We start from the raw sequence: 22,511 nt of genomic DNA on the forward strand, positions 1-22,511 counted from the left end.
TACCAGCTAAAACACTGTCCACTACACCAGGATTCTGGATCACTGCTAGTTTTACAGGTCACAGTGACTGATTGTCCAGTTTGAGAGAGCAGCTCTGAGGGAGTTTGAGTCACTGTCACCTGACCAACAGATTCTGACAAGAGAGAAAGATTAGAAATCACAAACACTTTTACAACCATATATCTTCACAACACATAAAAATAACAAGTAAATAATGTCTGTAATCTTTACTGACACAAACCTCGACATAATACTGCCAGCTTCCAGATCAATATGGTGCTGAAAGTCATTTTTGTTGGTTGTAGGTTCAGTTCTAGTGAAAAACAGTTGTTGATCATGTTTGATGTTTGACAGAGTTATAAACACATGCAGAGCACTGAAGCGTGTGTCGCTCATGTAAAACACTCTCTCTATGCAAACACTTCAGGAGATTGTGGGCAAGTTTAAGCTGGTTTAATATTCTGTTTCATTTCATGTTCAGAAACATTTCACAAGTTCACATGTTAATACTCCAGAGCCCTTTTTTTCAGTTGTGAATTTGCTGCTGTACAACAGTTTAATAAATAAGAAGCTTAAATTTAGACACAATATCGACAGTTACTTGGTCTGTTTTTGTACGGCCAACTGAAATATTTCCAAATATTTCACAATAGTTCCTGAATGAAATAGTGTTTTGAAAGAATCATTTGAGTGAATGCATCAATTATACACTCATGAAGACAGTCGCTTGTTTCCAAAGACATAATGGGTGCTTCTCAATACTAAAAACTGATGCTTCCTCATTTCCTCACTCCTCCATCCTCCAGCCCGTGACCCGGAAGCTGATCGAACAGCTCGAGGAGGCAAGGAATAAGGAGCAAGGATACTTCCATGAGGAGTCATGAGTGAAGATACACAGGTGTATCCTTCCCTCGCATCCTGAGGGGGTGGAGCTAAGACGCGAGGAAAGGAAGTGAGAGGAGGAAACAAGGATGCAAAAATAATAAATGAGAAGAACCCTATGGCTGTGTCCCAATTCAGAGGCTGCATCCTTCAAAGGCCACATTCAGAGGTCAGTAGCGTCACTGCTGTGCGACGAAGGCTCCTTCAAATGCGTCCTTCATTTCTCGTGAAATTAAATTCAAAATATGATAATACAACAGATGCTCTGCGTCCGAAATCGAATACTTCCCTTTATAGTAGGTGAAAAACAGTACCCCAACATAGTATGTCCAAATACACAGTATTTGAAAAACTCTTCTGAGATGTACATATGATGGACACTTTACTATCCCATGAGGCCACGGGAGAGGATTTAGGATTCGAAATGAAGTGACGCAACTGACTCTGGTAGGTCACATGACAATGACAGCATGGCGGATACACGTCCTTTGCAGCCTTTCCTACCCCAGAACTCATTGTGCACCAGTGACGACAGGATTTTTTTTTTGAGAGAAATTTGAATTACACATTTAATCACAAGTACTGGATTTCAACTTTCAACATTCGACATATCTTACTAAGTTGCGATAAAGATATAGTTTATACTCTTTATTATATGCTGATGAAGGATGCAGCTTCTGAATTGGGACAGAGCCATCAAATATGCTTGTTTTGAACAAATCAGTTGATTAATAATTGATTGATTCACTCATAAAGTCAGTCTCTTGTCTCCATCTACTGGCGTAACGATGTAACTTGCAGAAAGAGTCTGTAAATCACCAGCACTAATGCTGCAGGAAAACACATCTGTCGTGTCCATGATGGAGGATCTGTTTCTGTCACAAGACTCGACTATGAACATCAGGACTTCTGAAATGAATTAAAATGGACATAAAAGTGGAGATGGAGTGATGGAGGGACGCAGGAAGAATATTCTCACTGGAGTGACGTAAGCTGCTGTTTATATATGCTGCTCTTGTGTTATGATTGACAGCTGAAGATGAATGAACATACATGCTTCTGTTTACAACTACATTTGCTGAAGTTTGTGATTGTGTTCAGTTTACAGTGATCTAAAGAAACCTTTCTGAGAGAATCTCTTTATGATTTAGTGTCTGTTGTTGAGTGTGTGTGAAAGTGTGTGAAAGTGTGTGAAAGTGTGTGAGCAGCTGCAGTATCAGTTCAGTCACTGTGACTCTGACTGACGGAGGTTTTTGTACGACTCTTTATCACTGTGTGAATGTTACATCACCTGCACAACCACCATCAGAACCTCTTCTGCAATGAAGACTCATACAGTAATAATGTCCAGCATCTTCAGTCTGGACTCCACTGATGGTCAGAGTGAAATCACTGTTAGATCCACTGCCACTGAATCTAGATGGAGTTCCTGACTTAAGGGTGCTTGTATAATAAATGAGGAGTTTAGGAGTTTCTCCAGGTTTCTGTAAGTACCAGACAAAACGATAAGTCCCAGTATGTCTGAACACATCTCTGCTGGTTTTACAGTTGATGTTCACAGTTTGTCCTGGTTGAGCTGCTGTCATTGAGGGACTCTGAGTGACGGTGATCTGTCCTCTACACTCTGAAACACACAACAAGAAGAAAATCAACTCAAAACTTTGACAATATACTTGAAGAAATGAATTGATCTCAAACTTGTGCTCCACAAACCTTGAGCAAATGCTGTGAGAGTCCAGATGAAGATGATGATGAAGGTCATGTTGATGAAGATTGTTGTGTGTGTCAGTGATGAAGTGTTAAACTCACAGCACTATAAACACTCTCAGAGCACTGAAGCATCTGATCAATATGCAAATGAACTCATTCTGTATTTAAATGAGGCTCTAAATGAAGGTTCAGGAGGAGCTCGTTCATCTCATCCTGTCAATCACAACATCAAATATAAGTGTGAACTTTAAAAACTTAGCTGAATATTAAAAAATAATTATGTGCATTGATAAACCTTTTATAATAAATACTGCAACATTCCATAACAAAACAAGAATTGTCCATTTTGATTTCATGGTGACTTTAAACACAGAGAGGTGAATTATGTATTTGTCTTTCTCTATATCAGAGCCGCAGCCATGGATGGAGAATGGCTTTTGTTGGACTGAAGATTGTTGTCAGCAGACGGTGGTCTGTAAGCGTTGTAAACTTTCACCCGTACAGATATTGGTAGAAATTCAGTACTTTCTTGTGTAATTTCTTGCTAACACTGATGCAAGGTTAGTGATAAATCGACTGTAATAGTTTACAAGTCCCAGAAATGAATAAAGTTGACTGACGTCCTTCAGTGCAGACGCATCCACGATTGTCCTGATCTTTTCTGGTGTCTTATGAAGACCCTGAGCATGTATGATGTGCTCCAAATACTGCAGCAAATCTTTAAAGAGTTCACATTTCTCGTGTTGGACACACAGCCCAAACTCATCCAGACGACTGAGGACTGCGTCTACACTCTTGAGATGTCACTAGATAGCAATGAACATTGGGAAGGCCTTGTAAAATCTGATCCATGGCTCTTTGAAAAATTGCAGGAGCCGAAGCAAAACCAAATGGTAATCGATTGTAACAGAAGAGGCTCTTTGACGTGGTGATAGTGAGGCATTTGTGTGAATTTTTCTGTCAAGGGCACTTGTAAGTCTGCACTAGAGAGGTTCAGTTTGGTGAAGTGTTGACCCTCTGCCAATGATGTGAATAAATCCTCTATTCGTGGAATCAGGTAACGTTCAACACAAAGGCCCGGATTCACTGTTAACTTTAAAATCTCCACAAATCCTCACATCTCCATTCCTTTAACAACTGGCTCGATCAGCTGCGGTTGACTGCGGTTATGACACCTAAATCTGACACTCTCTCTATGCAAACGCTTCAGCAGTGACAGGTTTAAGATGGTTTAATGTGGTTTCATTGAGATTTCACAAAACATTTCACATGTTAATATAATCCTTTATTGATAAAGCAACATCAGATGAACAGGAGCGCTGTTTAATCCCAATATCAGACCAACATCACGATTACAAGTGTGATATTGCTTTTATATTATTGAACATTTATAGATTCTACATTTCAAAATGCAAAAAATTAGGCAGCCTAAAACTAAATCTGAGCCTTGGTTGAATGACACGGCTCGTGCTGTCAGACGCGAGTGCCGTAGAGCTGAGCGCAAATGGAAAAAGGACAGACTGCATGTATCACTTCAAATGCTAAGGGACTGCTGGCGTCATTATCAGACAATTGTGAAAGATGCTAAAAGACAGTATTTATCTGGAATTATTCTGTCAAACTGTAACAAGCCTCGTGTTTTGTTTAAGACTATTGATTCAGTTCTTAATGCTCCGCAAACAGTCTGTATTGATGCACTTTTTATTGATAAGGTCACTACCACTAGAGCTCTTATTTCACCTTCTGCTTATGACCCCTCAATCCCTGTCCTCTGTTCTGCTGTTTTTGACAGGTTTGAGCCTGTGACCTTGTCTGTGTTTCAGGAGACTGTTGATCATTTGAAGCCCTCAGGTTCTCCACATGATGCTGTTCCTCCTCGGCTTTTTTAAAGAGGTCTTTCCTACTGTAGGGCCATATGTTCTTGCAGTTGTTAATAGCAGTCTGTCTTCAGGTGTGGTTCCTAAAAATTTTAAACATGCAGTAGTGCAACCTCTGATTAAAAAACCTGGTCTGGATCCTGTAGATCTTGCAAATTTTAGGCCTATCTCCAAACTACCTTTTCTTTCAAAAATCCTTGAAAAGATAGTCTGCAGTCAATTAATGGCCTTTCTGAAAGCCCATAATAATGTTCCAGTCCGGTTTTAAAACTTTGCACAGCACAGAATCTGCTCTTTTAAAAGTGTTTAATGATATATTTTTAGCTGACTCTGGTGATTGTGTTATTCTTGTGCTTCTTGATTTAACTGCTGGACCATGAAATGCTGATCTCACGTTTGGAGCAGTGGGTGGGCATCAAGCATTAGCACTTGAATGGTTTAGGTCCTACCTGGATGGTTGGACTTTCTGTGTCAGTTGTGGTGACTCTGAGTCCTCCTCTGCTCCTCTCTCTTGTGGGGTCCCACAGGGCTCAGTTTTTGGCCCACTTCTCTTCTCTTTGTATTTGCTCCCACTAGGTTCAATAATCAGGAAGCATGGCATGTCTTTCCACTTTTACGCAGATGATTTATGTGCCTCTTAAAAAGAACGACACTGTCGGACCGTTACTCGAGTGTCTTGCTGATATACAGGCCTGGATGTCTCTTACTTTTTTAAGTTTTAATGTAAAAAAGACAGAGGTGATGGTTTTTGGTGGCACTGTTGGGACCCCTTCTGTTGATTTGGGGGCCTTGGCCCAGTACAACAAGCAAACAATCACTAACCTAGGGGTTAAAATCGACGCTGACCTCAAGCTTGACAGTCAGATCAGGGCAGTCATTAAATCAAGCTTTTTTCACTTGAGGCAGCTGGCCAAAGTAAAGCCATTTCTTTCGAGGCAACACTTTGAGACAGTAATCCACGCCTTTGTTACCACTCGGCTGGATTACTGTAACGCACTGTATGTGGGGGTTAGTGGGTCTTCTGTTGCTCGTCTGCAGATGGTTCAAAACGCTGCAGCACGTCTGTTAACACAAATACGAGCACATTTCCCCTATTTTAGCCTCACTTCACTGGCTGCCCATACATTTTAGGATCCATTTTCAAATTCTCTTATTTGTTTTTAAATCTCTAAATGGTCTTGCTCCACCCTACGTTTCTGAGCTGCTACACCCTTATACACCCACCCGTTCTCTCAGGTCAGCTGATCAGCTGCTCCTGAATGTGCCCAAAACAAACGGATGCTCAGAGGGATCCGTGCCTTTGCTGTAGCAGCTCCTAAACTGTGGAATGATCTGCCTCTGCCCGTTAGACGGGCCTCTTCATTGTCTTCTTTTAAGTCACTTCTTAAAACCCACCTTTTCTCTTTGGCCTTTGACTGATTTTGACATTTGTTTCTTAATTTGTTTTTGTTTTTATGTCTTGTATGAGTTGAGTATTTTATGTTTTATATATTTTTCTGTACAGCACTTTGGTCAACTTTGGTTGTTTTTAAGTGCTTTATAAATAAAGTTTGATTTGATTTGAGTTTTTTCTACATGTTTTTCTGCTCAATAGTTATTTTGAGTGTTTCTGGAGTCACAGGATCATCAAACTCCTCTGAGGACGATGAACATCTGCTCTATTCTGAGAGAAACACAATCACTCCACCTGATGATGAAATATGAGTTTAACTCGCTCAGATTCACTGTTTGACTTCAGTAAATGACACTGTTGAGGCAGTTTGTGGAATAAATCAGGAGTTCAGGAGCTTCTCCAGGTTTCTGTAAGGACCAGCTGAAGAAGTTTCTCCTGTTCCAGTTTCTCTCCATTGGATCAGAGGTTTGTTCATATTCATCAGTTACACTGAGGTTTATCAGCTCATGTTATCATCAGATACCAGTTTAGTAAACAAGTTTTCAATAAAAAATCAGTTAAAAAATCAGTTAATTATGAAAATTAACATCTATTATTAATAAAAGGCGACAACTGAAATCAGTCAGATCTCAAACGTGTGACTGATCTATAAGAGCACAAAATCTCTTTCTGACCTCTATAATTATTAAGAGTGGCAGATTAATTTAGATGATTTTATTTCTGATGTTTGTGTGACGATGTTGTTTCAGATCCTCCTTTGAGCAGCTGCAGTATCAGTTCAGTCACTGTGACTCTGACTGACGGAGGTTTTTGTACGACTCTTTATCACTGTGTGAACACAAAATCACCCACACAAAGACCACTAGAATCTGTTCTGCAATTAAAACTCTGACAGTAATAATGTCCAGCATCTTCAGTCTGGACTCCACTGATGGTCAGAGTGAAATCACTGTTAGATCCACTGCCACTGAATCTAGATGGAGTTCCTGACTGGAGGCGGTTTGTATAATAAATCAGGAGTTTAGGAGCTTCTCCAGGTTTCTGTAAGTACCAGCTGAAATAGTATATCCCGTTCCAAATGAGCGCATCTCTGCTGGTTTTACAGTTGATGTTCACAGTTTGTCCTGGTTGAGCTGCTGTCATTGAGGGACTCTGAGTGACGGTGATCTGTCCTCTACACTCTGAAACACACAACAAGAAGAAAATCAACTCAAAACTTTGACAATATACTTGAAGAAATGAATTGATATCAATCTTGTGCTCCACAAACCTTGAGCAAACGCTGTGAGAGTCCAGATGAAGATGATGATGAAGGTCATGTTGATGAAGATTGTTGTGTGTGTCAGTGATGAAGTGTTAAACTCACAGCACTATAAACACTCTCAGAGCACTGAAGCATCTGATCAATATGCAAATGAACTCATTCTGTATTTAAATGAGGCTCTAAATGAAGGTTCAGGAGGAGCTCGTTCATCTCATCCTGTCAATCACAACATCAAATATGGATCATGTAATCATCAATAAGTGTGAACTTTAAAAATGTAGCATAAAACTTAGAACAATTCAAACCACATGTGAAAAAATACTGTGTGAAAATGAAATGTAGATGAAACTTATCATCATCTAAGCAAAATCACATGAGCAAAAGTGCTTTAGTGATCATCAGCTCGACTGTAATTCGGCTGCAGGTACAAGACCGCAGGTGATCACAGCTGTACTGATGACAGAAACCCTTCAACAGTTTTATTCATGTTATCTTGCACTACATCACTGTGCCACTAGAGGGCGGTGTGAACAGACAGACACACTGAAGAACAGGATCGGACAGTTATTAACAAGGACAGTTAATACAGTGATGAATTATTCAGTCGGGCTCCTGTGTGTGTAACTGTAACGGCTGCAAAAGTCACAAACAGTACTTTAGTTCTGACCTAAAGTCATTGTTTGAGCCAAAGGGTACAAGCCCTGCAAAGTTTACTTAACAGGGTATATGGCCAACATAAGACAAACACTTGGCCTTTGGATAGCTTTAATGCACATGTACACTCTCTAGCACAATAAGTTAACATAATAAGTTTAGCATGTAGCTTGAATTGTCTTTGGGATCCTTTACAGCTCAGAAACATCAATCCAGAAACACTTTCTATAGCTGTGAGAAACAAACGTGTATAAAACACATCAGGGGTTGAATACAGGTCGAGTTTATTCTGTAGGAAGAACATCATCAGACCTTCTCTGAGACTTTCTGAACTGTGTCATGTCAGATAACGTGATCACAACATTGAACCAAAACACACACATATTCCCTTACATGCAGGGGGCGCAGGTGAGCTGGACGCTGGAGGGGTCAGAGGTCACAGAGAAGGTTCAGACCAGTGCAGAGTTTGATACACAAAAAAAAAAACAAAAAAAAAAACAAGCTATGGTTGTTTGATCTGATATCAGTTTACTCTCTCAGTTTCTCTGATTCTAGTTGAGTCAAACCCGTCCGTCACAGATCAGATCACAGTAAGGGGCAGATTTACTAACAGCTAGCTCAAGCGCAAACCCTCTTTTGGTGTTTAAACACTACTGTCAGGATTTACTAAAGACACGCAGTGAAAAATTAGAGCTGAAAAGCGTGAGGACAGTTATTTCTGCACCTGACATTATTGCACATGCATTTGTAGGAGTTTCCTTTCAGACACAAAATTTATGGGAGGAGAATATTTAAATGAATCACGCAAGGTGATTTACTAAGGTTTGTGCTAGTCAATTTACTGGTATTTGCACCATTGTGCACAAAGTTTCAGTTGAGGAGAAAGTGAGGAAAGGATGGTCAGTTTCATCAGAAGGGTGTGTGAGTGAAACACAGTATTCCAGTCTTGTGATTATTGTGGACTATAACTGCACTACTGCTTTATACTGCATATATGTGCTTAGATTAGTTATTTGTTTGGTGATTTGGTAAAGCTCTTTCTCCGATCAGTGGAGCTCTCTCAGTGAACTCCAACAAGCTCCTACAGCTAACAGTCAACGCTCTCGTAACTTTGGCTAACGTTCTGGCAATGTTCTCTCAAAGTTATGAACAAACGTTCTTCCAGTAACATTAATAGAGTGTTTGTTCAACGTTATCTGGTCTTTAATAAAGTTCTCAAAAGGTTAGCACAAAAACATTATTTATACATTGTTTGCAGAAGAGTTTTAAATGTTCTCATAACGTTGGAGGAAAACGTTCTTGGAACAAAAATGTGTTAGCTGGTGAAGTATATTAAATTGAAGATATAAAAAGGTGAAAATAAAATATGGTGGCAGAATTGTGTTAAATGAAGGTTTCTTCATCTTAAATACACTTTATGGCTTTAAACGTGATTATTGCATCGTATTTTAGGAACATCTCAACATCTCAAGTATCAGTTTGATCAGTTATATTTTCCTTTTTAAGTTATTTCATAATCAGTGAGCATATTTACCAGAATGTGAACCATATTCTGAACGTTTTCTCTTTTCATTTATACAGGAGTTTGTGAGCATTAATGTGTTTATGGAATAATGATGTGATTTCCTTCTTCATGTCGTTTCTCTCGCTGTTGGAGAATTTCTCCCAGTTTTCTCATGAATCCTAAAGGAAAGCCACTGGTCAGTGTCATTTCTCTGTGAGCGTCAGCGCAGAGATCTCCTCTCTGAACACAGCGACACTGGTGTGTGTGGCCAACAAGGGCTTCCCGTCAGACTGGAGCCTGAGCTGAAGGTGGACGGGAGCAGCAGGTCTCAGGAGAGCAGCTGGAGCAGCAGGAGTGGATGGAGACACTGTGAGGACACACGGAGCGGCCGGCCTGTGTGAGGAGATGGCAGTGTTCAGAGGAGATCTGCTGCAGGGCTTTAGCTCATATTTCATAAATAAACTTCACTCAATGGAGCATGAAAACACCTGCAGATACATGATGAAACGAGAACATGCGGCCAAATTATGAACCTCACAGATACAGTGTTAGATTCATTTAATAAGATAAAAAGTGTTATAGTTTAAGTATTTACCATGTGAAAAAACTTGAATGTGTTATATATAATTTAATATTTATGAAAATCTTCACTGTTGAGTGTGTGTGAAAGTGTGTGAAAGTGTGTGAGCAGCTGCAGTATCAGTTCAGTCACTGTGACTCTGACTGACGGAGGTTTTTGTACGACTCTTTATCACTGTGTGAACACATATTGACTGCTGATGTAGTGATAACTCTGACAGTAATAATGTCCAGCATCTTCAGTCTGGACTCCACTGATGGTCAGAGTGAAATCACTGTTAGATCCACTGCCACTGAATCTAGATGGAGTTCCTGACTGGAGGGTGCTTGTTCCATAAATCAGGACTTTAGGAGTTTCTCCAGGTTTCTGTAAGTACCAGCTAAAACACTGTTTGCCACTACAACAACAGGTTGGACCACTGCTAGTTTTACAGGTCACAGTGACTGATTGTCCAGTTTGAGAGAGCAGCTCTGAGGGAGTTTGAGTCACTGTCACCTGACCAACAGATTCTGACAAGAGAGAAAGATTAGAAATCACAAACACTTTTACAACCATATATCTTCACAACACATAAAAATAACAAGTAAATAATGTCTGTAATCTTGACTGACACAAACCTCGACATAATACTGCCAGCGTCCAGATCAATATGGTGCTGAAAGTCATTTTTGTTGGTTGTAGGTTCAGTTCTAGTGAAAAACAGTTGTTGATCATGTTTGATGTTTGACAGAGTTATAAACACATGCAGAGCACTGAAGCGTGTGTCGCTCATGTAAAACACTCTCTCTATGCAAACGCTTCAGCAGTGACAGGTTTAAGATGGTTTAATGTGAGTTCATTGAGATTTCAAGTTCATGTTAAAATCCTTTACTGATATAAAGCAACATCACATGAGCAAGATGTTTTTCTAATTATCAAACCAACATCATGATTGTGAATGTGATTTTGCTTTTACTGTAAAACAGTTTAATAAACAAGAAGCTATTATTGAGTAACTTACATTTTAGTAATTTTAATTTTCACAGTTTCTTTGTATGGCCAACTGAAATATTTCCAATTGAAGTCACAGTAGAATAAAGTGTCTAAAATGAATCAGTGCTTTGAATGAGTCATTTGAGGGAATGATTCAATGGTTCATTCATGAAGACTGTCACTGCAAATACTTCTTTACTATATAGTAGGCCATGTGAAAAACAGCCCAGCCAGCAATGACACGTGGGGCCCAGATGCGTTAACTACGGGTTCGATGGGTACTGTGTGGGCATGGGCTTTGGCTGGGTGAAATCAGCGGGTCCCATGTAGGTTTTGTACTACGAGTCCCACATAGGAAGCCCATATGAGCTGATTACATGGGCCCCACAAGGGACAGGCATGGGCCAAGTGGGCATGGGTTTGAACTGGGAACACATATATGGGTCTTGCATGACGTATTTATGAGCCAAGTGGGCATGGGTTTGATCTGGGAACACATATATGGGTCTTGAATGGCATATTTATGGGCCAAATGGGCATGGGTTTGAACTGGGAACACATATATGGGTCTTGAATGGCATATTTATGGGCCAAATGGGCATGGGTTTGAACTGGGAATGCACATATGGGTCCTGCATAGAATTTTTATGAGCCAAGTGGGCATGGGTTTGAACTGGGAACACATATATGGGTCTTGAATGGCATATTTATGGGTCAAGTGGGCATGGGTTTGAACTGGGAATACATATATGGGTCTTGAATGGCATATTTATGGGTCAAGTGGGCATGGGTTTGAACTGGGAATGCACATATGGGTCCTGCATAGAATTTTTATGGGTCAAGTGGGCATGGGTTTGAACTGGGAACACATATATGGGTCTTATATATATTTATACAACAGTTCTGTCTGGTTCTCGAATCTGATTGGCTGATAGCCATGCGATATTTCAGCGATAACAGCACTCCTCCTATCTTTTCACCATTTGTATCACTCCATTTGAAGTGACCGTCATGGCGGCCAACCAAATCAACCGCAATTTTTACAAATACTACTTGTTGTACCACAAACTGTAGTTTTAATAGTTTTTAGGCGAGAATGTAGTTGTTTATTCTCTTAATGAGAGCTCTGTAGTCTCACCAATAATTCACCAAGAACGTTCAAACATTTTCATGACATTTAATTCGTAAAACGACTTTGATTCCCGAGCTGGTTCTGATCGAGGCTATCTATCACTGTAACCGGAAAAGCTTTTACACTGCGTGGATCGTTCCGGAAGCCAAAAACCCGGAAGTGTGAAATTGGCCTATTCAGACATCCGTATTCAATAGCCTTGTTAATCACACTACATTGGACATTCAGTGGACATTCACAAGTAAATATGCCATTAAAACAATACTTGCCTATTTTGATCGGCTGTGAAAAATGTTGTAAGTTGACAATTGTTGGTTGTCAATATATGTCACTGCTTAAAATTTGCAAACATTCCCATACGGTAAAAAAAATATTTTATCTGGCCAAAATATTTTTTGAAACTGAAAATATATTTTGTTTCAACCTTCATATACTTAAAATATATTTAAACATGTATTTCAGGGCGCAAGAAAATACATTTCAATCTTACAGTCGACAATGCAAATGTGCGTGGAAGAAAGCCTTGCGAACTATCCATTATGTTTGAGGAATTTTAAACACTTACAGAAAAACATGAATTTACACATATTTTCCACATTGACACTTTGTTCACATATCTTCCCAAAAAATACAGATCTGTGTAATCATGGCACCTCACAAATGTGTGTTTTAGTCTATTACTTAATTAATTAATTTATTTATTTAATTGTAATTTATTGTCAGTGTAATATAGCGTTTAGAGCTACATCAAATACAATAGATTAATAAAATCGCTAGATGTAGGATGTTAACTGTGACGTAATTTGAATGAGAAACCACTAGCAGCGCTCACGGACTTTTGGAGTACTGCGCATGCGCGTCATTTTGAACTGTAACGGTCGTCAGTCAACCGGAAGTTCTCGGAGTAAAAGGTAAGAGCTAACGTTATAACTTTATTTTTAGTCGTCATTTTTCACATATGTAATGTTCATTGCTACTTTGAATGTATAATGTTTTATTGTCAAGGTTTTTTTTTTTTAACTTTATTTGTCAAATTAATGCCCTGTTTGTTTATTTGCTCACATGAGACGCATTTGATATTTTCAGATTTCCGTTATAAAGTTAGTTGTTTTTAATTTGGACACTAGTGAAAACTAACGTTACACACAAAAAATGTTTAATATTTTTTTATTTATTTCAGCTGTAGAGTGTTTGGGAGACCGTGCTGCCTGCTGTTGTCGATCTATGATGCTCCTGTCACTGATAGTCGCCTGTAACATAAGTTTTTTTGGGGGGGGGGCTAAATTTAATGTTTTACTAAACTTGTTAATTAGGCACACGTTATTTTCTCGTTATTAAAGTTCAGGCATATGCTGGTTTGGCATTAATGGCATTTCATACGCTCAATTTTTCTACTATTATTATTGTCATTATTAATAGCCTTACTATAATATAATTTTTATTCACTTTCTGCTGAATGACAAGCTGTTTTCGATTATCCAGTTGAGCCAGTGATTCAGTAAGTTGCTTGTAACAGAAGATGCTTATTTGTCACGACTTACAGGTTTACATGTGTCATTCATTACTGAAAAAATCTATTTTTTATTTTCAGTAGCAGAAGCAGAGACGGTTTGTGCAACAGCAACAAGGTGAGAATGATGAGACACTTTAAGAAGTAGATTTTTTTTTTTTTAAATTAAGCACTGTTAAGCAAATTATATTATTTTATTTGTGTAATTTATGAATTCATATGTTCTCTGCACTTGTGTCAATATCTGTTTCTGTCTGGAACAGGTGCGGGTCAAAACCATCTGTCAAGACGCTTGTCCACTTGCTGTCCGCCCCACCAGCCCAACGATTGTGCTGGAGAACCACAAGTCACAGGTACAGGATAATGTTCATAGTCAAGTCATCTTCATTTCTGTGGCACTTTATACAAAACAGCTTCACAGTAATAAACATGAAATAGTCAACATGACCCTAGTTGAAGTGAAACACTAGGTGTGTGTTAGAAAAATACTAATATTTTAAAGTCTGTACATCCAAATGATTCCTCAAGCTTTAAAACACATCACAAATTACAACATGTTGACTTTGAGCCCATATTGGACAGTTGGCAAATCTGTAATGTAACAAATTTAACATAACAGTATTTTCCAAAAACACACCTATTGTTTCACTTCAGAAGAAGTTGATTAATCAACTGAGGTCATGTGGATTACCGTCATGTTCACTTTGGTTTTTGACCTTCTTGCGTGAACACACAGAGATGGATTATTTTTCTAAATATCTCTTTGTATTCCACAGACAAAGAGAATGTCATAATCAACTGGAACAGCATGAGGGTAAGTATCCCTTTGTTAAGTTAGCTTAACTGAGTGACTTTGTGATATTCCACTATCCCTTCATTTGTAAAAGTTAAAATGCAATGCAGAAGTGTAAAGAAAGGCTAATTCGACCTCTCCTCAATCATCAGTTTCTTTACTGTACTGTCTAAAAATATGCCCATTAAATATCTTTAAAATCCAGTATACCTGTAATTGTTTTAGTTCCAGTGTAAACAAAAATATCAGGAAATCCAAAACTAGTTAGAGGACAAAGTGCATGCCCTCTGTACCTGTACTGATGTTCAGTAATTGTGTTTTGTCTTTTGTATGAGTACAGTGGTAGAGACAGAGAAGAAGTGCCCTTGATGAGGAAACCATGGCAGCCATATATACGGTAAGTTAATACTTAGTGAAAGGAAAATTTACTAGAAACATTAAGTTAAAAAAATAACTGATTTTTGTCTCACAGTCAAGAAGAGATTTCCAAATGTGTCCAAAGAGGCTTTGAGGATTTGACGTGGGGAAACTGAGACTTCTTGAAAGCAAAAAAGTTAATTTTTTGAACATTGTAAAGTATGTTCCTTGCTGATTTTTATTCAAATGTTCACGTGTTATAGACAACAAATAAAAGTTTTTCAAATGTGACATGTATTTTCTTGGGTTAAAATATATGTAGGGCAAAATATATTTTTAAATGCTTTTGTAAAATATATTTTGAAAATATATTTTTAAAAAATATACAAAAATGGCCAAAAAATACATTTTAGGAAAATATATTTATATAAATATATTTGAAAATATATTTTTTTAAAATATACAAAAAATGGCCAAAAAATATATTTTTAGAAAATATATTTATATGTGAAAATATATTTATAGCGAATATATTTTTTGGCCATTTTTTGTATGTTTTGAAATATATTTAAAAATATATTTGAAAATAATTTTTTTTACCGTATGGGATAATTTATTGCACATTTATTGGAAAGTTTGAATTTATCATAAGTCCGAATGTGCGAATATAAAACCAACTTTACCGAAGTCCTGCCGTCGAACTGTTGTATAAACGCAATATCACACTCGTAGCCGTGCGATATGGCTGTATATCAGCACGCAGTGATTACCTACGGACGAATCACAGAGTGCTGATATACATCCATATCGCACGGCTACGAGTGTGATATTGCTCATATATCTATGGGTAAAAAAGAACATCGACAACAAAAACGCCATGACTGTTTTGGATGTATTTTTTGGAGAGATGTTTTGTTTTCTTTTTTTCAGACATTTTTAAAAAATATATATATATATATTTTTTTATTTACCAGTACGTTGTAAAATTTTAATTGTTAAAGATTATGTTTGTTGTACAATGTATTATATAATGAGTGTATTTTGTATTGTATTTTTGGAGGGGTTTTTTTCAGAGATTTTTTTAAAATATATTTTTTAGTTTACCGTATGTTGTGACATTGTTTTTTAAAGATAATTTTTGTTGTTCAATTTAATATATTTCTTGCAGTTCAAAGCATCAAGTGTCTTGTATTTATCTTGTACTTACATTCATTCTTCATTTTTAATTTTTCTTAGATTGTTTCCTTAAATGGATGGTTGGGCTTACCTTGCATGAATTGCCCAGTTAGGACCAACATAAGATCCTTACAGAGCCCACTTTAAGCCCATATGGGCATTCACGGTTGAATCCTGGTGCATACCCACTTTAAACCCCTTTAGGCAGGTGGGGCCCAAATGGGTCTGTCATGAATTGCCCGGTTAAGACCCACATAAGACCCTTACAGATCCCACTTAAAACCCACCTGGGCATCCACGGCTGGCCCTCATGTGGATCCTGGGTGCAAGCCCACTTTAAACCCCTTCAGACTGGTGGGCCCCAAATGGGTTTGGCATGAATTGCCCAGTTAGGACCCACATAAGACCCTTACAGATCCCACTTAAAACCCATCTGGGCATCCACGGCTGGCCCCCATGTGGATCCTGGGTGCAAGCCCACTTTAAACCCCTTCAGACTGGTGGGCCCCAAATGGGTTTGGCATGAATTGCCCAGTTAGGACCCACATAAGACCCTTACAGATCCCACTTAAAACCCATCTGGGCATCCACGGCTGGCCCCCATGTGGATCCTGGGTGCAAGCCCACTTTAAACCCCTTCAGACTGGTGGGCCCCAAATGGGTTTGGCATGAATTGCCCAGTTAGGACCCACATAAGACCCTTACAGATCCCACTTAAAACCCACCTGGGCATCCACGGCTGGCCCTCATGTGGATCCTGGGTGCAAGCCCACTTTAAACCCCTTCAGACTGGTGGGCCCCAAATGGGTTTGGCATGAATTGCCCAGTTAGGACCCACATAAGACCCTTACAGATCCCACTTAAAACCCATCTGGGCATCCACGGCTGGCCCCCATGTGGATCCCGGGTGCAAGCCCACTTTAAACCCCTTTGGGCAGGTGGGGCCCAAATGGGTTTGGCATGAATTGCCCAGTTAGGACCCACATAAGACTCTTACAGATCCCATTTAAAGCCCATCTGTGTAGCCATGTTGCAAAGCCCACTTTGGACCCCTTTGGGCAGGTGGGGCCCAAATGGGTCTGACATGAATTGCCCAATTAAGACCCATGCAGTACCCTTACAGGTCCCACTTTTAGTACGTCTGGGCTTCCACGGCTTGCCCCAATGTGGATCCCGGGTGCAAGCCCATAATGGGGCCCACATTTGCCGCCCATGAAGCCCTCATCTGGGCCCCACATGTCATTGCTGGCTGGGTGCTCTCCCCCCTCTGTCTCTGACACTATCATGCATTGTTGCAAGTAACTTGGAGAGACAATGAGAAAACCATTTAGTGTTAAGGACATCAAGAAGGAACACTTTACCCTACTCACTGAAAACTGTAAGATATTTTAATTTTAATTTAATTTAATTTTATTATAAACTAAGTCTCAGTAAATTTAGTAAGTGTTTTTATTATTCAGTCTGCTAGAGACTTTTGGAGATACAAATGTTTTTCACTTTTGAGTCTTATGCAAGGCTCTGTGTGTGTGTTTGTGTGTGTGTGTGTGTGTGTGTGTGTGTGCGTGTGTGTGTGTGTGTGTGTGTGTGTGTGTGTGTGTGAGAGAGAGAGAGAGAGAGATTTAGATTTCAGTATAAACTAAAAGCAATTTTTTTTTTTGATTTTTTTTAATTAACTACCAAAATGCACCCCCCATTTGCAAAACACCTTTTGAAATTATACAAAATGATATTTTTGAAAATATAAAGAAGAAAACGTTTACTACGGTACATGGGGACAGATTATACAGAAAACTAAAAAAGTCTATGTAAACCCTACATAAACCATGGAAACCCCAACATGTCTGGACATGTCTACACATAAAATTCCTTTTGTGATGGCCTTGTTAAAATGAATATACCTTTACTTATATGTCCACATTTTGGGTGTTTTATATTTCAAACTAAAAGCAATTGTTAACCCATTCTGACATCTTTGAAGTTTTTATATAAATAATAATCAGTTTCAGTAAATTTAGTAAAAATAAATTTTGTTTTTTATTATTCGGCGTGTTATAATCTTTTGGAGATATGAATGTTTTTCACTTTTTGAAATGCGTGTATGTGTGTGTGTGTGTGTGTGTGTGTGTGTTCTATTTTATAAAATGTACCATGTTTATTCTTTTGTTATTTTGATCTGGCTGTTTCTTCATTAAAATCTTATTTTTGTCACATACGCAGAGATGAGCCAGAATGCAGATATCTGCTCAATAAATCTGCTCAACACATGTGTTACCCTCAACCCCGAAAATTAACCTCAGGATGTCCAATTTGCACGGTCATAGTTCAAAAATTATCAATTTGTTCCACATCATTAATGACCTACAGATCAACGTCTGAGGTATTTCAAAAACCCCCGGGAATCAATGGACACATTCATCATACCCCATGTCAAAGGTCAACCTTAGAGGGAGGGGTAATATCCCGAGGGCTAATATCATAATTCATAAGGTCGTAAGTGTCATAGGTCAGGTCAAAGGTCAGGTTAAATGTCATCAATCAAACTTTTTGTCAGTTGGTGTAGGTTAAATACTACTTACAATTAAAACAGCAGCTGATATAAAACTCTCACTGTCTGCAGTATATAGTATGAATACAGTGTATAGTGAACAAATGACATGTTAGGATGAGATACTCAAATCAAATAACCATGGAGAATTATGAAAATTAACATCTATTATTAATAAAAGGCAGCAGCTGAAATCACTCAGATCTCAAACGTGTGACTGATCTATAAGAGCACAAAATCTCTTTCTGAACTCTATAATTATTAAGAGTGGCAGATTAATTTAGATGATTTTATTTCAGATGTTTGTGTGACGATGTTGTTTCAGATCCTCCTTTGAGCAGCTGCAGTATCAGTTCAGTCACTGTGACTCTGACTGACGGAGGTTTTTGTACGACTCTTTATCACTGTGTGAACACATAACTACTGTGGTAACTCTGACAGTAATAATGTCCAGCATCTTCAGTCTGGACTCCACTGATGGTCAGAGTGAAATCACTGTTAGATCCACTGCCACTGAATCTAGATGGAGTTCCTGACTGGAGGGTGCTTGCATAACGAATCAGGAGTTTAGGAGCTTCTCCAGGTTTCTGTAAGTACCAGAATAAATAATTACCACCATACACATTACTGCTGGTTTTACAGTTGAGGTTCACAGTTTGTCCTGGTTGAGCTGCTGTCATTGAGGGACTCTGAGTGACGGTGATCTGTCCTCTACACTCTGAAACACACAACAAGAAGAAAATCAACTCAAAACTTTGACAATATACTTGAAGAAATGAATTGATATCAATCTTGTGCTCCACAAACCTTGAGCAAACGCTGTGAGAGTCCAGATGAAGATGATGATGAAGGTCATGTTGATGAAGATTGTTGTGTGTGTCAGTGATGAAGTGTTAAACTCACAGCACTATAAACACTCTCAGAGCACTGAAGCATCTGATCAATATGCAAACACACTCCAGATCATTTACCTGAAGACAGTCACTCATTAACATACACAAAAATCAATACTGAAGTGAACATCTAGTGATGATGACTCCTCTCTGAACACAGCGACACTGGTGTGTGTGGCCAACAAGGGCTTCCCGTCAGACTGGAGCCTGAGCTGAAGGTGGACGGGAGCAGCAGGTCTCAGGAGAGCAGCGCTGGGCTCCTGGAGAAGGACGGTCTGTACAGCTGGAGCAGCAGCCTGACTCTCTCTGAGGAGGAGTGGATAGTAGAGTATCATATACACTGTGTCAGAATGATGATTTATTACCCTAATTTATGACCCAAATTTCTGTGTGTTGTCAGTCAAGCTGGCTGGACAGTGGATGTCAAATATGTTTTATGAGGGCTGTGAGCCTTGATTGGCAGGTCAGTGGTTGTCAATGGTTGTTTTTTATGGCTGAATTTATAGCTGTTGTCCCCTGATTGGCAGGTCAAGAGTGTCAATGAGATATAGAGTGAGTTGGATTTATAGTTAGATATATGGGTAAATTTATGGTGGTTGTATCTCAGCCCCAGATTTGGCATTTTTATGACACTTTGGTGAATCCTGGGTATCTGGCTCCTTTCAGTCTGTTGGGAACTGATGGTTGCCATGTTTTTCCTTTGATTGTGGGGTGGAAGTCACCCTAGCAAATTTCACACCTCAGTGTTAAAATCAGTGCTGTTTGGGGTCAAAGGGGTATATGTTAATTGAGTCAGAATATCTGAGTCAAGACATTAAGGATGTATTACCCCTACTACACACTGGCTATATTTATTTAAAATTACATGTCTGGGCATGTTCTTTTTTAGAACAACTGTGTGTGTGTGTGTGTGTGTGTGTGTGTGTGTGTGTGTTGTCACCATAGGATGATCAGTATTACCAAAACTATAGATTAATGTTAGTTCCTAAGACAAAGAATCAGAAATATTCATCAAGCCAAAGAGTCCTCATTAACCACACACCCCAGAATAGGTGTTGTTTGGGAGATGTTCTTTCTGGAGCATCTGTATCTGTGTTTCCAAACTCACCGATATGATCTATGTTAAAAAGACAAAAGAATGAAAAACATTTATTTAACTCACAGTAAAGGTGATTCTGAGTCAACCCGGTGGGGGGATCCTCTGTGTTTGTGTTAATGGTTTTACGACATTGCTTAGATGTCTTCATCAAAACCTTTCTGGTAATTCACTGGGCTCTCACACAAAAACATCTTATGCTGATTTAGTCTACATAACATTATTCAATTCAATTCACATTTATTTGTATAGTGCTTTTCACAATATGCATTGTTTCAAAGCAGCTTTACAGGGAGTGCATGTCAACGTTTCAATAATCTGGTATCAGAGTGTGCAAGTTGTGCAATTTCAGAAATGTATATACAAATCACCCAGTTAGCTAACAATTTATTAATTTAAACAATGTATTAAATTATGGAAGAAACAATGTGCTTACTGAAGTTATGAAAATATGTTAACAAATGATTAGGATATATAGAAAAATTTAGCACTGGTGCATGTTGATCCAGAGTTTGGGGTCCTTGCAGGGGGTTGGGGTCATATCTCCACAGGAGTTGAGGCATCTGAAGTCTTCTTCAGATCTGAATGTGTCTTTACTTTTGATACATTTGAAAAGTTTTAGTTTTAATAGTTAGTGTGTGTGTGTGTGTGTGTGTGTGTGTGTGTGTGTGTGTGTGTGTCTGTGTCTGTGTCTGTGTGTGTGTGTGTGTGTGTGTTGCAAAAGAACAAATACATACAAATACAGTAAAATAAGACACACAATTTTAAACGTTTAAATATTTACACATTTGTTTGCCACAAAAGCAAGACATGTTGTCTATTTTCTTTAAACTTTTTACTTTTATTTTATTTTTTAATTTCTTTTAAAACAGTCTGATGACCAGCATTTTTATAGCTAATGGAGCTGAGTGGTTTCCTCACACGAGCAAAAACTAATCAGAACACAAAAGTTTGTGTTGAGTGATCAAGATTCATACTAAAAGAAAACTGTGAGTATGCTTAAACATGTAATTATACAATATTCTCAATTATACAACATTTTCAATAGGAATATTATGTTTTCATGTTGTCAAGTTTAGCTTGTTTGTTTTTTACTATCAATTTTTTTAACTTCAACATACAGCACAAGATTAAAGAGATGAGTGTAGAATGTTTCAACTATTACCATCGTCTTTGACCCCAAATAAACAGGTGTTTTTCTCTATGTGTGTGTGTGTGTGTGTGTGTGTGTATGTGCATGCATGCATATGTGCGTGTGTGTTGCAAAAGAACAAAAACACATTTACTTCAAATTTCTGAGTTAAATAAGTGATTTTAATCATTTAAACATTTATACATCTGTTTGCCATAGAAAGCAAGGCATGTTTAAACAAAAATTTTATTCTTTAATTTCTTTTAAAACAGTCTGATGACCAGCATTTTTTATTACTAATGTAGCCAAGTGGTTTCCTCACACGAGTAAAAACTCTTTGAATTTGTTTGTGACAAATACATAATTCCCACTTAGAAAACTTTTTTAAATGTATGGATGAACCTTTTTTCTTTTGACAAAACTACATTTAAAATTATTTACTTGAGGTGTTTAACAACCACAAGGGAATCATGTTGATCATTAAGTTTTAAGCATATAGTACAAACTTGCAAGGCTCAAGAAAACTCTTCTAGGTGTGATCTTTTTGAGGTCGGAACAAAAAACTTTGTGTTGGGTGATCCAGTCTTTATACTAAAAGAAAATACTATGGAAGTCATTTTCAAACTGAAAGTATGCTTCAACATGTAATTATATAACTCAATTATACAACATTTTCAATAGGGATATTATGGTTTCATGTTGCTTTTAAAGTTTAGTTTGTTTGTTTGTTTTTTACTAACACTTTTTTAACTTCAACATCCAGCACAAAATAAAGAAAGTAGCTTAGTATGTTTCAGCTATTTCCATTTTCTTTGACCCTCAAATAAACAGGTAATGGAATGTTCAATGAAAGTGACAATATACAGTTAGATATTTTTCTGTGTGTGTAAATAGTTGTGCTAAAATCTATGTGTGTATTTTTACACATGGACATATTTTATCACGGCTATGTCACACCTCTGTGATGCAAAGTTCCACACTTCTGCAAAAGCTATAGATAATTTTCAAACATAATCTTTATATAGAATTATATGTATCCAA

General features: G+C 38.2%; 3 gene segments (V, D, J or C); all 3 read right to left on the reverse strand.

Moving 5' to 3' along the window:
- Nucleotides 1-6,640: 6,640 nt before the first annotated feature.
- LOC137013730 (Ig kappa chain V-III region PC 7210-like) lies at nucleotides 6,641-7,181 on the reverse strand. The segment is given in 3 exon segments: nucleotides 6,641-6,690; nucleotides 6,756-7,043; nucleotides 7,133-7,181. Coding segments are annotated over 3 exon segments (387 nt in total).
- Nucleotides 7,182-10,017: 2,836 nt separating this feature from the next.
- Nucleotides 10,018-10,669, reverse strand: LOC137013996 (immunoglobulin kappa variable 1-8-like). The segment is given in 2 exon segments: nucleotides 10,018-10,373; nucleotides 10,482-10,669. Coding segments are annotated over 2 exon segments (435 nt in total).
- An 8,049-nt stretch (nucleotides 10,670-18,718) lies between these two features.
- LOC137013997 (Ig kappa chain V region S211-like) lies at nucleotides 18,719-19,315 on the reverse strand. The segment is given in 2 exon segments: nucleotides 18,719-19,067; nucleotides 19,157-19,315. Coding segments are annotated over 2 exon segments (366 nt in total).
- Nucleotides 19,316-22,511: the final 3,196 nt, after the last annotated feature.

Source organism: Chanodichthys erythropterus, chromosome 23, assembly GCF_024489055.1.
Source record: "Chanodichthys erythropterus isolate Z2021 chromosome 23, ASM2448905v1, whole genome shotgun sequence".
NCBI lineage: Eukaryota > Metazoa > Chordata > Actinopteri > Cypriniformes > Xenocyprididae > Chanodichthys > Chanodichthys erythropterus.